Raw genomic sequence first — 17,954 nt, forward strand, 5'->3', positions numbered from 1 at the left:
AAGATACAAGTAAGAAAAAGGAAGATCCTCAAGGAGTTTACAGTCTAATGGGGGAAGATACTACACCAATGAAAGATAACAGAGAGCTTTCTTGAAACCAAGGAGATGGAGAATGAGAACTTAGCCAATGAGTCTAACACCTCTAAAAAGGAAGATTTGGGGAAGAATTCACTGCTCTGCCCTCCAGCTTTCCAATCAGAGGGGAAAGGTAAGACTGAGGGTACCAACAACCAATGAAAATGCATACCTCAGAGTGTGTCAACCCTGGATTTGTGTTCTATAAATGCTTATGCTTTTTGATTTAAATCTCTCCTTAGACACTTAATTATGACCTTGGATAAGTCAAGTAAGCACTCTGAGTTTAAAAGAATTTTCATTTTAATTCTGTTTAATACAGATGAAAACAATACCTGTTAGTATTAACCTCACAGAGACACTGCAATGAATAAAAGGTTGACTCTGGACCAGGAAAACATGTATTCAGGTATTAACACACACTGATTGTGTGGCCCTGGATATAATCTTAATGACAATCTAAGTGACTCAGGTAATTCTTTAAGCCTAAATTGCAGAAGTGTCAACCTATGTTGGTAGAAGGAGGGGAAACTGAGTCCCAGAAAAGCTAAAAAAAAAAAAGGTACCTGTCAACTGACCTTTCTATCCACTCTTTCAGGTAGTCTGAAGTCAGCTTCTTCCCACAAACTATTAATAGTTAATATTTATAAGGTGCCTACCCTGTACTAAGCACATTATGACTATGATCTCATTTGTTCCTATCACTCCCTGGGAGGTAGGTATTATTACCACTTCCAGAGACCAGATTGGACTTCAGGTTTTCTGATTCCAGGTCTAGTGCTGGCAGCTATGCCAGTTCAAGAACAAAGCTGGTTAGGCCTGGGCAAGGGAAATGAGGGGCGCTGATGAGGAATGACCTCAGTGGTGGACCTCAACATCTTCATGATTTGGACCAGAGCAACCTTGGCTAAATAATGTCATCCACCACCTCCAGCAAACATTCCAAAGATGGCCAAGCCCAGTTTTCCAATGACCCAACAGAACCATCCAGAAACTCAGATATATAGAACTACCAACTCAAAGGGGACTGAGGGTAGGAGAGAGGAGCAAAGCCTCCCCTGGGTTTTCCTCCCCACACTTTTGCACACAGACAGATCTGGAATTGCTAAGAGGCATAAGAAAAGGTGACAGAGACAGGTTTTTTGAATGTCCTCTCACCTTCCCCTCAGTTCATAGCGAGTTAGCATTAATTTAGCTTAAGGTTTCCAAAGCATTTACAAATTTTGTGTCATTTAACCTTTATAATAGTCCTGGGAGGTAGGTGCTATTATTTTTATTCTCATTTTACAGATGAAGAAACTGAGGCAGAGTGACTTGACCAGTAGCACACAGCTAGTAAGTACTTGAATGTGTACTTAAATATGAATATGAACTCAGGTTTTTCACTCCAAATTCAGTATTCAATCCACTTCAAGACCTAGTTGCCTCTTAACATCCTAGGTTCTAGAAATCAACCCTGCACTGTTCTTCAATCTCTGCCCCAGGAGGACATTCCCTCCTCACACAGACTTGATGAGACCTCTCTTTGGGAGTGGGTTGTAAGACATACCTGTGAGAAAATCCACAGGCTTTTGTGGCTGTCCCTTATAAAAGTAATGCACTATTTTAATAAACTCTTTCATAAGAGCTTCCTCAAAGCACATTACTAAAGAAAATCTGAGACAAATGGAATATGAGCTCCAAGATGATAAAGATAATTCTACTTGCTGTTCAGTCGTGTCTGATTCTTTCTGACTCTTTTGGAGTTTTCTCAGCAGATATACTGGAGTGGTTTGTCATTTCCTTCTCCAGTCCATTTTGCAGATGAGGAAACTGAGGTAAACAGGGTTAAATGCCTTGCCTGAGCCCACATTGCTAGTAGGTATCTGAGATTGAATTTGTACTCAAGAAGGTGCATTTTCTGGACTCCAGGCCTGGTACTCTGTCCACTCTAATTCTCAATTAGCATTTTATTAGAAACAGAGGACTGGAGGAGGAGGACTATAGAGCAAGCATTTGTTAAGCCTCATCTGTGTGTAAGGCACCCTTAGGTGATGAGACTAAGTAGCCCTCACCTTCAAGGACTTTCATTCTTCCCAAAGGGTGGTCTGGGAATCTTTTTAGGAGTCACAAGGGTGAAACCATTTTTATAATAATACAGACATTATTTGCTCAATAAAACTTCCTTCTGGGGCAGCTAGGTAGTTCAGTGGATAGAGCACCAACCCTGGAGTCAGGAGATCCTGAGTTCAAATCTGGCCTTAGACATTTAATAATTGCCCAGCTGTGTGACCTTGGGCAAGTCACTTAACCCCATTGTCTTAAATAAATAAAATTTTTTAAAAAACCCTTTTTTATCCAGCTATATATATGTGTGCAAGGTTGGGGTTTTCTTCATATACTTCAACCAAAATAACTTCTTCTAACAGACTGTATGCAGAAGAAGTTAGGAAAATCCAGTTGTCTTCAATTATGACAGACTTAAAGAGATTTGTAAAAATATGTAAAACAGTAACATTTTCCTCAACTTTTTTGTTTTTGAAATGTATTTTCATTAAAATGTTGTTTTAAGGGGTGGCTAAGGTGGCACAGTAGAGAGAGCACCGGCCCTGGAGTCACGAGTACCTGAGTTCAAATCCGGCCTCAGACACTTAATAATTACCTAGCTGTGTGGCCTTGGGCAAGCCACTTAACCCCATTTGCCTTGCAAAAAAAAAAACAAAAAACCCAAAAATGTTTTAAAATGAAGAAATAAATAAAATTTTATACCTTAATCATTTTAACTTCTAAAATAACCAATAGCAATAGCTATAACCCACATAAACAAAAGCTCCTTAATCATTTTAACTTCTAATATAACCAACAGCAATTGTTATAACCCACATAAAGAAAAAAGGATAATTTTTTTTTTGCTGAAAAAAAATTTATTCCCCAGGACCAGACAGACAACTGCAACAAGGTGTCATGAAACAACCTTTCATTTGCATTAAATTTCACTCTTTCCTTGAAGTCTTTTCAGTATATTTAAAATAATAGTTCAATTTTAAATTTTAAACTTAACCATCTAAAACTGTGCAACAATAATTGTTTTGGACTCTCCCCCCTCCATTTTTTTTTACACTGTACATGTATCACCCTGACTGCATCAATTAGATGGTTTTCAATATTAACATTATAAAAGTATGACAATTTTTCTTTATCTTTCTTTTATCTAAAAGAAAAAACAAAACTTAAAAATACATCTGCTTTCTCTCATTGTACATTTAAATACAGTGTCAGAAGGCTTTCAGATTTTTGCTTATTTTTTTTAAATCAAACTTTAAAACCAAATTTGAACTTCATTTTTAGAAATATTAAAGTTTGGTTTAGATAAGTTTTCAATGAACCTATTCCAGTTTCCACAAAAAGTTATTAGATTAAAAAAACCCTTTAAATTATTTGGTCCTTTGGCAGTTTGCTGTGCAACAATGCCCACTGTACCAAACTTTTATTGCCTTCAGATTTCATTAGTTTTATTGATAGGATTTGAAATGTAGTGTGATTTTTTTGTCTTGTACAATAGTGTTGCTTGTCTACACAGACTAGTGTGTACAGCGTCCCAAAATGATGCCTTACACCTCAAAACCAAATTAAACCAAGTTGTTCTGATGTTACTTTCAGCTCTGAATATCAAGTCCACTTCAAGGCTTTATCTCTCAAGCCATTTTTTTTTTTAGGTTTTTGCAAGGCAAATGGGGTTAAGTGGCTTGCCCAAGGCCACACAGCTAGGTAATTATTAAGTGTCTGAGACTGGATTTGAACCCAGGTACTCCTGATTCCAGGGCCAATGCTTTATCCACTGCGCCACCTAGCCACCCCTTCAGGGCTTTATCTAGTAGCTCCTTTTAAACAAACTTGGTTTTAGAGCTCTTCCTCTATAGGTCAGCAAATAGACCATCCACCATGAGCCAAAAAGGGTAATTTTTAAGAGTGTGAAGGGGTCCTAATACCAAAAAGTTTGAGAATCACTCTCTTAGGGGAAAAAAATGTATAAAGAGATTAGTAATTAAAAAAATAATTTGAGAAGGAGAGAGAATACTAACAATTAGGGAAAGCAGGAAAATTAAATGATCTAAGCTAAAGAATCTAAGAAGGGTAGAGAAGGAAGAAGGAAGTGAATCCCCAATTTGTAGAAGAGCCTGCATAGAGCTGAGAGATGGAATCTGTATAAAGGGAATAGCAAGTCAATTAGTTCAGATGGACCTGAAAGTGTTGGGGCAGGGGCGGGACATAGGAAGGGGATAATATCCAACCAGTCTAGAAAGGTAATCTGGAGTTGAATTGTAAAGGCCTTTCAAGACCATCATAGCAGCTCTGTCTTATTTTAAGAGACAATAGAGGGTCAGTGAAGATTCTTCAGATGGGGAACAATAGGATCAGACCTCTGCTTTGTAAGATTATTTTAACAGTTCACAGAGGATGAGAGGCAGAAAGACCAATTTGTATTATAGTACAATAGAACCTTAAAGGTGGAAGGTCCCTTGGAGATCTTTACATCTTTGCTGTGGTTGAAGTAGCAAACCTCTACAATGTCCCCGAGAAAAGGTCATCTAATCTCTGCTTGAAGATTTCCAGTAACAGGGATTTTAGAACTTTTGAACAGTTCTAACTGTTAGGAAAATGGAACTGAGCCCTTCCTCCTTCATCCTCCCCCTACTACTCCTACTTCTACTAAGAAACTTAATCTCCTTTCATGACAGCCCTTCAAATACTTCCACGGAAAAGCAGAATGTCAGAGTTGGAAGACAATTGAAGACAACTCTCACACCTTCCTTAAGTCTTCTTCAAGCTAAAAACATTCCACAATTCCTTCAACTGATTTTATATTCTTATATTCTAATTTTACATTACCTTTAAGACCCAGTTAGAACATTGCCTCCATTCTGAAGCTTTCTTTGATCACACAGGTAAAAATTCTCTTTCCTTCCTTCCTCAGAATCTGAATAGCACTCTGAGTATAACTTTCTTTTGCCCTGACTGTGTTCGATTTATTATTATAATTCTGTGAATAAATATTTGTTGCATAAATATTAATTTAGATAAATAGCTCTGCAACGGAAGCTACTATATCTGATCTTCATATCCCCCAAGCCCTTAGAGAGACTTGTCATCCTGTGCCTGAGACAGGCCTTACCATCATGGTTTGCGTTCCCCAGGGTCCATGGCTCATCAGAGTCAAAGTGAGTGTCTCCACCAATCCCAGGGCCAGGGAAGTAGGCATGGGCTAGGAATCCCCCTTCACCATCAAAGGGAGAACTGTCACCGTGGAAACCAGAGGCAAAGAAAATCATGATATCTGCTTCTTTGCGGTCACTCTTAATCTCGTGGTAGGGAACCTCCTCAAACGTCAGTGGGGTGACTTTCTGCCAAACGTCAAAGGCCTGGCGGATGGCTTTCCTCGTATCCAGTTCACCTACTTTGGGGGTGTAGTTGTGAATGCTGTTAAGAAAGAAAAAGATCAGTGAGGGTGAGGTAGATCTCCCAAGATTAAAGACATGAAGTTATGGCCAGATAGTCTTCAGGCTTGATCTCTCATCCTTTCTTTCTGGATCCACTTCCTCCTCCCTTCTCTCAATGACATTAATCATATTAAACCATCAAGATGTGAGTCAAACATCCATCATCTCATTTGCTTTTCAGGGGAGGGAAGGTACTGTAGAACATATTAGGAGGTTTGTTGGAGGAGAGTGAAAAGTATGCTCATCTTGGGGTCAGGAGATTTCCTGTTCAAAGACTGCCTAAGGGTGTTTGTGAGCTGTGTGACCATGAGCAAATCACTCAATCTCTCAACCTCAGTTTCCTAATCAATAAGTCAGAGATAGTATCTATTTCAAAGGGCTGTTTTGAAGATCTGATTAAGATGATAAATAGATGATAAATAGAAATACTTGATAAATCTAATGCTAATATGCTAATGCTAAATGCTAATATGAATGAGTTACTATTATTTACAACAATAGATAAAAAGATGATAAATAGAAATACTTGATAAATCTAATGCTAATATGCTAATGCTAAATGCTAATATGAATGAGTTACTATTATTTACAACAATAGATAAAAAGATGATAAATAGAAATACTTGATAAATCTAATGCTAATATGCTAATGCTAATGCTAATGCTAAATGCTAATATGAATGAGTTACTATTATTTACAACAGACAAAAACTGAGGTCCAGAGAAGTCAGGACACTTGCCCAGGCTCACAGAGCAAACCTGCTAACTCAGCTCCCGTGATTCTCCCCAGCTGTTCCACTCCACTTGCCTCTTTTTTTATTTTTATTTATTTAAGGTAATGGTGTTAAGAGTGATTTGCCCAAAGTCACACAGCTAGGCAATTATTAAGTGTCTGAAGCTGAATTTAAACTCAGGTCTTCCTGACTCCAGGGCTGGTACTCTATCCACTGTGTCCTGGTTGCCTCTTAACAAAAATCAAGTGTCTGACATATTATGGTTCTTTATAAGTCCCTATTCTGGGTTAAACCTGATTAACTTTGGGCCTTGGTTATAGAGCTCCTGCACATATCCAGTCTGGCTCTGGCCCCAAGCCCTGGGAACTTGTTGAGGGAACCTAAATTTATCCAGCTCCTGCTTCCAATCGCAAAATCTCAATTGGAAGGATCATTTCTGATTGTCTGTAAATTCTATTGGTACCTAAACAAAAATTCCCTCTTCAGTATTTCAACAAGTGATCACCCAGCCTCTTCTGGAAGACCTCCATGAATGGAAAGTTCACCTCTGAGGGTAGCTCATTGCACAAATTTTTAGTTAGTTCACCCTTCCATGGAGTGGAAATCTGCCTCTCTGTAAAATCTATTTAGTTCTAGTTCTGTTTCCTGGATCGATTAGAATGCCTTTCTCAGACAATTCTTGTGATGCTTGAATACAGCCATCTCTCTGCCCTTCCAATGCTTCCCCCTTCTAAGTCTTCCCTACCCTTCAGCGAATTTTTCAATGGCATGATCTCTAGCCCTCGAAGCAGATTAGTCACCCTCCTCTAAATGCTTCAGAAGATAGGTCTTTGATCCAGACCCAAACTCAGAATCGTGCCTTGTGACACTGATGCAGAATCAGACCAATAAGATCCCAAATTGAGCTGGAGATCAGTCCTATAAAAATAATAACAACAATAATAGTGTTTTGCCTGTCAAGATGGGACCAGTAGGTGCCAAGGATCAGGGAGGATTAGAGATAGGAGGCAGCCAAGCATATAGACTAGGTTCTTTATAGATAATCCATAGAGTCTCCTGGCTGAATGCATGGGATTAAGTCAGAGGCTGGGGCAGATTCAGTGACTTACAAAGATAAAGAGCTAGAAAGGTCTTCCTTACTGTCTAGTCCACCTCCATTTTACTCATTAAGAATTTGAAGTTTAGGGGCAGCTAAGTGGCATAGTGGATAAAGCACCAGCCCTGGAGTCAGGAGTACCTGGGTTCAAATCTGGTCTCAGACACTTAATAATTACCTAGCTGTGTGGCCTTGGGCAAGCCACTTAACCCCATTTGCCTTGCAAAAACCTAAAAAAAAACAAACAAAAAAAAGAATATGAAGTTTAGAGAAAAGGCAGAGGCAGAAGGTAGTAGAGTCAGGAGTACACATCTGATTTGCTGATTTCAAATCCAAAATCCTTCCACTGGACCATGCTAACCTCCACATCCCACATTGCTGGCCCTTCTACCAACTTGAGCCTTGATTCAATCCATAATGACGGTGAGCATCACATAACAATTAGCTCCAGGACCCCAAGAGCCACCTTCTCCTCTGGATAAGAGTGTGAATTCAGACCTACCAGATAAGAGCACAGGGAGAGTGAGCAACACTGACCTGTAAGTGATGTGTTTCTGCCTCCACTTCTGCCCTGTCAGTGCGTAGCGCTTGTTCCTGCGCCGGCGGCTCAGGTGGGGGTGATCGGGCACACCGCAGCGAGGCTTCTTCATCCACCTGGACAGACAGAACATATATATAGACATACTGACCAGAAGGCTTATGAGACAGGCACCAAAGGTAAGCCCTTCAAGATCATCTGGAGAGGCAGTACCATGTAGTGACAGGTCTGCGAGATGGGAAATCTAGATCTGAATGGCATAAATGATAGGGTCCTGGGACTTGGAATACTGGGAGACTCAGGTTCAAATCTCCACCTCAGACACATACTAGCTGGGCAAGTCTTAATTTCTTCAGCTGTATCATGAGAGCTTTGGATTCAATGGTCTGTCTCTAATGTCTTTTCCAGCTCTAAATCTTATAACTTAGGGTCACTTATAACTTATCGAATCAAATTTTACAGCTCTTTGAGGATAGGTACTTGGGCAGCCAGAAGGCCTAGTGGAATCAGACCTCAGACATTTATCACTTTTGGGACCTTAGGCAAAACTGTTCACCTCTTTCAGTCCTAGTTTCCTCTTTTATAAAATGGAGATAAGAATAGCACCTATCCTAATATCTCTTCTGCAAACCTTCAAATTCTATGTAAATACTATTATTATTATATATATTTATATCCTTGGTCTTTGTACAGTGTCTGAATAGGCATATTGACTGATGAATAGATATGCCCTTGGATGAGACACTGAAGTTTTCCAATGTTCAAATCTGTAAAATGGGAATAATAATAATAATAATACTTTCTCAGTCTCTTCTAAAGGACTTTTAGAGGGCTGAAATGAAATGAATATAAAAGGTTTTCTAACTATAATTGTGAGCTGATATTGCATTTAATCATACGGAAGAAACTGATGTGGGAGCAACTTATTCAAAGATACACAGTGAATTAATAGCAAAATCTGAACCAGAATACTGCTTTCCCATGTTTCTTCCTTTCTTTTTCTTTTTTTTTTTTTTGAAAGGCAATGGGGTTAAGTGGCTTGCCCAAGGCCACACAGCTAGGTAATTATTAAGTATCTGAGGTTGGATTTGAACTCAGGTACTCCTGACTCCAGGGCCTGTGCTCTATCCAATGTGCCACCTAGCCACCCCTGCTTTCCCACGTTTCTGAAAAACTTGCAGCTCATCTGGTTCCCATAGCTCAGTGTGGTTTCCAGGTCCTATTTTGAAGGGAGGAGAGGTTCTCTTCCCATGTCTTTCCCTAACACTGCATCCTATAAAATAGCACAATGCACAGGACCACAGTAGATGGGCAGTCTGGGGGTGGTTTTGAGTTGTTCCTGATACAGCTAATCTGGTTCAGAAGTAAGAACCAATCAACTGGATGCTCACATCTTCATGGAGGGTTCTGTCTCGGATGGTGGTGGACTTGTCATGAAATCTGGAGTCTGGCCTTCAGAAACTCAAGTTTTTTCAGATCACCCAGGGAGATCAGGTTCTGGAGAACAGACTTCCACTAACCAACCCCACAAGACTAATTAATAAACTAGATGGCAGTGTATTAACTTATGCTGAGAAGTATTCCTGGCTGGTACAAGTACCAGCCCCACCTAAATGCTCACAGGGGTTGGTCCACTCAGGAGACCCAATTACAAGAGTCAGAAGGTTATGTGGCAAGCAGAAAATCAGAACAGAGGGAGATGACTTATTCTTAAGGGAAATTTCCATCCAGTAGTGCTCCCCTCCTCCACTTCAGGGACAATGCTTGTCTAAGAAATTAGTATGGGGAAACTACAACTAAGTGACACAGTGGATCAAGCAATGAGCCTGGAATCAAGAAGACCTGAATTCAAATGTAACCTCAGAGAATATCTGAGTAACCTCTAGGCAAGTCACTTCACCTTTTTATGCCTCAGTTTCCTCAACTGTAAAATGATAATAATAATAATAATAATAATAATAATAATAATAATAATAATGATAGCACATATTTGTCAGGGTTATTGCAAGATCAAGTGAGATCACATTTTTAAAGCACAGTTCCTGGCATTGCTAGGCTTGTTTCTTTCTTTCCTTCCTTCCTTCCTCCCTTCCTTCCTTACTTCTTTCCTTACTTTTCTTTCCTTTCCTTCCTTCCTTTTCTTCTTTCTTTTCCTTTTTTCCTTTCCTTTCCTTTCCTTTCCTTTCCTTTCCTTTCCTTTCCTTTCCTTTCCTTTCCTTTCCTTTCCTTTCCTTTCCTTTCCTTTCCTTTCCTTCTCCTTCCCTTCCTCCCTCCCTTCCTGCCTTCCTTCCTTCTTCCATGAAAAAAGGCTAGTAAAAAGGCATGCAGTTAAGTGTTGCTTGTGAGGAATAGCAAGAAGGTCAGTTTGGCAAGACCACAGAGTTATGGAAAGTAAAGTTAGAGCCAGGCTGTGAAGGACTCCCCAAATCACCCCATCAAGATAAGACCCCCCGCAAAAGGATTCCTAGAAAGTTGTGATAACTTCCAATGCAGGCCCCAGTCATAGTACTGCAAGAAAATAAGGTTGTGCTGGTTTGTTCCCAATTCTACCCATTGGGGATGGGAATGGGGTAGATGTGGCCTCTAATTTGAAAAGATAACTAGCAATTATCTTAAATAATAATAATAACATAGGATTTATCAATACCTTTTGTTCATATATCCCAGACCTTTCCAGATATGCTCTCTAACTGCCAATAAGCCATTCTTTATAACAAAACCAGTTAAGCCAAAACCAACTGAAATATATTATTGACCTCCTCTTATAGTACATGCAAATTTCAGTAGCCTTATTGACCTGCCTCTCTATGGGAAGAAGGGTAATGTTCTCCCAGACCAAGTGGTCATTCGGAGTTTGGTGTCCATTCAGTATTAATTTAGTTTATGCTTTTATAGGAAGCATTTGAACTCAGATTTTCCTTAATCCAGGTGCAGAACACTATCACTGAACTGTCCTGAATATTGCTGCCCTCTGTCTCTTAGAATCTCTTACTATCTTCAAAATTCAGTTCAAACACCATTTTCTTTCCACACAAACACTTTCCTTCTTCCACGCCTCTACCACAGCTTCTAGTGGTCTTCCCTTCCTTTTCCTATCTCCCCAAATTACCTTGTTTTACTTTATAACTCTTATATGCACTTACATACATTTAGGTTGTCTACTCAGATAAAATAAAAGTTCCTCTAAGATAAAGATTGTTTTGATCTATCTTGGTATCCCCAGCATTGAACATACAAAGTGCTGGACACATATTAGATCTTAATAAATATGTATTGATTGACACCCTCATAAAGTCAGCAGAACTTTCACAAACGATCTCTTCAAGTTGGTGATTTATCCATATGGTTTATCACATCCATTGTTTTCTCTTTGAATCTATTTCAGATGATACCACTTTTGAACCTGATTTTTGAGCATATAGATGGTATAGGGGATGGAATACCAGGCCTGGGTTCAGGGAGACCTGAGTTCAAATACAGCCTCTGACACTAACTAGCTGTGTGAACTTGGGCAAGTCATTTCCACCCTGTTTCCCCATCTGTAAATTGAACTTGAGAAGGAAATGGCAAACTACTCAACTTTTCCAAGAAAACCCTCAAAGAGCTGGACGCAGCTGAAAGACAACTGAACAACAACAACAACCTAAATATTGGAGGCAATCTCTTTTTGGAAATTTTATCTGTTTCCTTGCTCATGCACTGACTAGTTCCATGGTCTCTCTGGTTGGGTTTTAAACCCTGGGAGAGCAGAGCATATCTTTTATATGTTGGTGATCCCGTAGTCAGTGAGTAGGTCAATAAATTAAAAAAAAAATCTAAAAAAAGTCTGAGGGAAGGAATGTGCAAACAGCTATTTACAAACAAACTATAGACAAAATATATTTGAAATATACAACAGAGAGAAGGCATTAGAATTAAAGGAAATCCAGAAAAAGCTTCCTGTAGAAGGGGAGGGGGCTTGGCACATAGTAAGTGCTTCATGTTTACTGGTGGGTAGATTGACAGGCTCTGATAGGATATCTAACAGCCATTAGCTGCAGACCTATATTCAAGTTCCAACTCATCACAAATTCACCATACCTTAGGCATGTCACCTTCCTTCTATGTTGCTATTCAATCATGTCCAGCTTCAATGGCCCCATCTAGGGTTTTCTTGGAAGAGATTACTAAAGCGGTTTGCCATTTTCTTCTCCAGTTTATTTTATAGATGAAGAAACTGAGACAAACAGGGTTAAGTGACTTGCTCAAAGTCTAACAGCTAGTATCTGAGGCTAGATTTGAATTCAGGGAAATGTCTTCCTGACTTCCTTCCCTTCAGCACTCTATTCACTGAGCCACCCAGCTCCTGTAAGGCTCCAGTTTCCCCACATCTGTACTAAAAGCCTTCATAGCTAGAGACCCAGTCCTGGATTCAGGAAACTCTTGGTTCAAAATTGTCACTGGCATATATTAATAATGTAACCATAGGCCAATAATTTTTCAGTGATCTGAGAAACTATCTTAGACAATAGGTTTACAAATGAGTTACTGATAGTAGCAGGGAGGAGAAAGGAATAAGCATTTAATTGATACCTACAATGTGTTAAGCACTTTTTACAGTATCATATCATTTGAATTTTCTGCTATTAGAAAATAGCAGATAGATGCTATTATTATTATTCCCATTTTATAGTCAAGGAAACTGAAGTAACAGTGCGGAAGCAACTTGCCTGGGGTCACACAGCTAGGAAGTGTCTGAGGTCACATTTGAAGTCAGGTCTTCCTGATTTTAGACTCTCTATCCACTAGACCACTAGCTGACTTTGTGGCTAAAGTTTTCCATTCCAGAAATTCCTTACACTAATGAAACCAAGTCAGGGCTGGGCCAAAAAATAAAAACAAAAATATTTACTCTATCTCAGTAGGGTAGCTGTAGGGGGAAAATGCCTTTTAAATACAAGCATGAGATTGTTAGTCAGGTTTCCCTATCAGTCTCTGAGCTTCCTCTTCTAACCCTAGAGCAATTCTGGGCTAAATTTGAAATGCCTCTGTGCCTCAGTTCCCTCATCTGCAAAATGAAAATACTCAGTCTTTACCTTCTTCCTCGCCCCCAAAGACATCAGAAAGAAAACTGATGTTTGACAGACAGGCAAGTAGGAGATGCTTTCTTCTCTTCCCAGATCATTCCCTCTGCCTCCTCCCACCATCTGACTGCCCTTAGCTGAACCTCAGCCAATGTGCCTGTGTCTTTCTGGAACAGAGAGGAAACTAAGGCCAGCTGGTCCCTCAGCAGTGGCCGTCTCCCTGCCATGTGATGCTGCGTTGGGTCGCACCATACCAGGACTCAAAATAGCCTTAGCTTCTGTAAGGCAGCCTCAGTGGATCCAGGCTTATGCTCAATCATAGAATATCAGATCTGGATGAAGAAACAGGGTCCCAAGGGCAGGAAAGAACCCACTGGCAGTCCCAAGAGGTAGAAGCTACCTCTGACTTGACTCTCTTAATTCAATTCAACAAGTGTTTGTTAAGGACCTACTAAGTTCTAGGTCCTGTGCTAAACATCAAGGAGGTGAAGACAAAAACAAAACTGTCCCTGTCTTCAAAGAGTTTACATTCTACTAACTGGAAATGCCACTTATTTACATAAATAAAATTTTAAATTATGAAATAAATTCAAAGAAATTTGAGGGGAAAATACTAGTAACCGGGAAGATGGGGGGAGGGTCTTATATCTGAGCACTGAAGGAAATTTCAAGAAGTAAAGAAGAGTATTCCAGGTCTGAGATATGACTAATGCAAAAGCAAGGAGGTAGGAGATGGAATGTCTCAGGCTAGATATGTATCCTTCTATCCTTTTATGGAACCCCCTCTGTGGATACAGAAGGCTGTGTTCTCGGCTCCCTGGACCAGGAAGAACCCTCAAAATCAAATGCCAGAGGAATCTATAACAGAAATGTAAAGCTTTGTAGGAGTGGTATTTTCAAAGGAAATAATAGCCCCTGAGAGTGAAGCTTCTGCTTCTGTTGATACCATTAAAGCAGGTACAAATCACTGAATGTCAGGAGACCTGGATTAGTGTCCTGGCTCTGCTACTTACTGCTAATGTAACTAACACTGGGCACCTCACTGTACCCTCTTTGAACCCCAGTTTCTTTGTCTATAAATGAAGGTAATAAAAGTGTGAGCCGTGAACCTTCCAGGGCTATTCTGAAGATCAAGGTAGGTAATAGATGCAAGCCACCAAATAAGTGACAATTATCATATTTGTACTAGAACAGAATAAGTTCTTTGCTATCTGTGAGACATTGCACAAGTCACTTTCCTTCCTAAGACCCATTTTCCTCATCTTAAAAAAAAAGAGAGAGAGAGAAAATTGGATCCCTGACCTCATGGAACTTACATTCTCCTGGGGGAATAAGACATTACACAAATAATATACACAAGAATGATAAATTTCCTAGGAATTGCAGAACAAAGTCTATTGGATAATCTCCAAGTTCCCTCCTAGCTCTCAATCTAATGAGAGTGATTTTGAGTATTGAATTGAGAGTACTGAACATAAAAGTATTGATTTTATTATACATTATGATAAACTAATGCTATACAATTTATATATACTTTATATTTGCAATTTATATGTTTACTTTGCATATACAGTATAAATATATTTATGTAGATATGTACATTTTATATACAATTATATATGTATAATTGTAATAGCTTCAAACCCTGTTGATTCCCTGTTAGCCAGATGGGCTACTCTTTCAAACAGCTCCTGACTTTTGCTCTAGTGGGTAGATCTGATAACAGGAGGAATACTCTTTCTTGTTAAGGATTCATGGGGATCATTCATTCATCCATTCATCCATTCCATAAATACTTGATGAGTTTAGCACAGGATCTGGCAAGGGTAATCATTTAATAAATGCCTGCCGGTTAGCTGATTTCTTGCCGCATAGAGAGGTCTAGGTTTCTTGGGGAGATGGAGAAGAATAAGAAAGGAGTTTTGGCCTCACAGGGCTCATGGTTGGGGGGACAGAAGAACCCATTATGTGGGTCTGAGGATAAAGGCAGGAAGAATGCAAAAGAGGGAAAGCTCAATGTAGCCTGGGGGAGGTCACAGAAGACTTTGTAGGAGTCAGAATTTGAACTAAGTCAATGAACTTGGAAGATTTAGGTGACTGGCAGGGGAGAAAGAAGAGGAACATGAATTGGAGGGCAGGAAAAAAGGCCCTGAGGCCCAGAGGAAGGAGCAGGGATGGAATGTGAAACAGTAGAAAGGAAAGCATTGGAAGCTGTCTTGCTTTGTCATGTCCAGAGGGAAGTCTGAAAAGCTAAGGGACACAATGTCCCATGGGAATCTTACTCGATTGTTGTCTGATCCAACACTCCTGTGACAGGAATCCCATAAAACTGCTGCATAGTGGTGACCGCTGACTGCAAGACCTTCCCTGAGGGCATCGTGGGTACCCGGGCATCATAGGGAAGCAGATAGCCGTAAGACTTTAACCAGTTCTGTAAAAAAGGAGAGACAGATGGAGATGAAGGAGACAGATCAGGAAAGTAGAAAAGACAGGAAAAGGAAAGAAAAAAGACAGAAAGTTCTTAGGGGGAAGGGGCAGTAAGGAGAGAGAGAAAAAGAGAGATATACATACACATATGTATATATGTAAATATATATTTAGAGAGACAGACAGACAGACAGAAAGTGACAGAGCTAGAGATAGAGAGTGAGACAGAAACAGAGAGACAGGGACAGAAACAGAAAATACATGATGAATTCGGATCTGAAAGGTCAGATTTCCTTGAAAACTATGGGCTCTTTTAACTGAGGCTGATTGACCCCAAATTAGAAAGGTAATTGTAGAGATTTCTTCCAGTTCTGAAACTTTATGATTCTAAGTATGACTAAAAAAGAATGTAATGCATTTGTATTTAGGTTCAAGGTAGAGAAATTACTATTGACTGGAATTTCAGTCAGATCACAGCACAATGAATGGGTTCCAGACTGATTAGGAGGAATCCAGCAAGTAAGGGTATACTCAGAAAAAAGACCCTAAAATCAATGGCACTAAGTCCATGAATTAAAGTTTATACAATTTACTCCTGGATAGTTCTTTAATCTTTCACTCATCACCCAGTGATTCTGATTTTACACATAGTTCTAACAAGCTAAGTTTGTTACATATTTGATTATCTATCCCATTGGAAATTAGATGTAGGGAGGGAATTGTTAGAAACAAGACAGAGTCATAGCAACTTGAATAGGAGGGAGAAGATACAAAAACCATTAGGAAAAAAAAGACCTAAGAACTCCCAAAGCATAGCAAGTTAATCGCTGCAGAGGCAAACAGCTACTCAAGTGAGCCTCACTAGATCCTGTTCTAGCATCATCAACTTCCATCAAAGTAGCATACAGTCAGTGCTTTCACTAAGAAGGAAATATATATATATATATATATATATATATATATATATATATATATATATATAATCCATAATAGAAAGCTTTCTACCCTCTAAGTGGTGAAAAATAAAAACTCTAGTGCTTAAAGGGATAAACCCTCAGCTATTTGGGAAAGGCTCTCCAGATGACTAATTTCTAAAAGGCTCCAGAGAGCCCTGGCTTCAATACATTTTGTTCTTTAAGTGTTATTTTACTAATTTATACATTTGAACAATCTGACAGGGTTGTTGTGGAAATCAAATGATGTAATATATGTAAAGCACTTTGAAGATCTTAAAATACTAAATGATGGTGATTTGTTCCTCTTATTGGCTGAGTGAAGAGTTATTTGATTAGCATTAGTGACCAAGTGGAGATCATTTAGTTTATTCTGAATTATGATGAGTATATATGTTTGGGGATCTATAGGTTCTCCTTTAAATCCTTCTCTGATTTTGATTGCCAGTTCACTCCCCAACTTTCTCAATGACTTTAGTACCTCAACTCACTGTGCTCTTTTCCACCCATACCCTGCCATCACGGTAAGGAGCTAGAATATTCATGCTTATGCCTCCTTGCTAATGCTTCGACTCCACAATTGTCAGTCTTCTTAATTCAATAATATCATCTGCCAGCCTGTTTCAACTATGTACTAATGTCAACGTACTAATTTACACTGATTTTTTCACCACCTTCCAGAACTGTGACATGTTCAGGATATAGACCTTCAAAATGTCATTGTTCTACCACAATCTCCTCTCCTACCTCTTGCACTCTCTACTTCACATGAAATCCAGGGCAACAAGGAGAACCAGGGCAAAGATTATCAAATTCCCTTCCATCTGTTCTCTCCTTTTGCTCCCAACCACACCCTAAGTCCAAATACTTAGAGTAGCCTTCTAAAATATAGAGGGCTTCCAACTTGCCTTTCCTTTGTTTTTCTTGCTCCATTCTTTGAATTATCAACATCATCACCCATTCCCTCCTTCTCCCTTCTGATTTCAGAAGTGAGGATCTTGTTTCTTTTGAAGGTTAATTCCCCTCTAAAGACCTTTCTCCAGTGGACGTACTTTTGTTCTAAAGTATAGACACACTTGCTTCAAAAATGATATTTTTCTGACAGACACACTCAGATCTCTCAGACCTTAGCTCTTTACTGCTAAACATCTTGAAAATTGCTTACACAAGGGTGCCTACATTTTCACAACATTGACATTCTCTCCTCAACCCTTTGCTATCTGTTTTTGTGGTGCTTTATTAAAACTGCTCTCTCTGAGGTCAATTAGCTCCTAATGGGCAAATCCAGGGGCATTTTTTACAGTTCTCATTTTCCTCAGTAACTCTGTGGCTTTTGGCACTATTGACCACTCACAATTATTGTATATGTCTGCCCCCCTTTGTCTGCAAAGATTACATTGTCCAAGCTCTCTTCTCTTCCTATTTCCTACTTCTCTAACTATACCTTCTCTAATTCCTTCCCTGCCTTCCCATTCTCTCCCTAATCTGTTGATGTGAATGTTCCTCAGAAATCTGCTCTTTTCCTCTTCTCTTCTTTCTCCATTATAGTCTTCTTTGGTCATTTCATTAGCCCTTACTTCTCTTCTGTGCT

At 39.4% G+C, this 17,954-nt stretch overlaps 1 protein-coding gene across 1 annotated transcript in view; it reads right to left on the minus strand.

The window, feature by feature from the left end:
* Positions 1–15,462, minus strand: part of MMP24 (matrix metallopeptidase 24) — a 51,943-nt gene extending 36,481 nt beyond the window's left edge. Inside the window, exons 1-3 of the mRNA XM_074212081.1 lie at positions 15,266–15,462; positions 7,920–8,036; positions 5,228–5,532 (exon numbers count right to left, since the gene is read on the minus strand). Of these exons, the coding sequence (XP_074068182.1) occupies positions 5,228–5,532; positions 7,920–8,036; positions 15,266–15,360 (517 nt within the window). The 5' untranslated portion in view covers positions 15,361–15,462. The remainder of the gene's footprint in view (positions 1–5,227; positions 5,533–7,919; positions 8,037–15,265) is intronic.
* Positions 15,463–17,954: the final 2,492 nt, after the last annotated feature.

This window comes from Macrotis lagotis, chromosome 1 (assembly GCF_037893015.1).
Source record: "Macrotis lagotis isolate mMagLag1 chromosome 1, bilby.v1.9.chrom.fasta, whole genome shotgun sequence".
NCBI classification, from domain to species: Eukaryota; Metazoa; Chordata; class Mammalia; order Peramelemorphia; family Peramelidae; genus Macrotis; species Macrotis lagotis.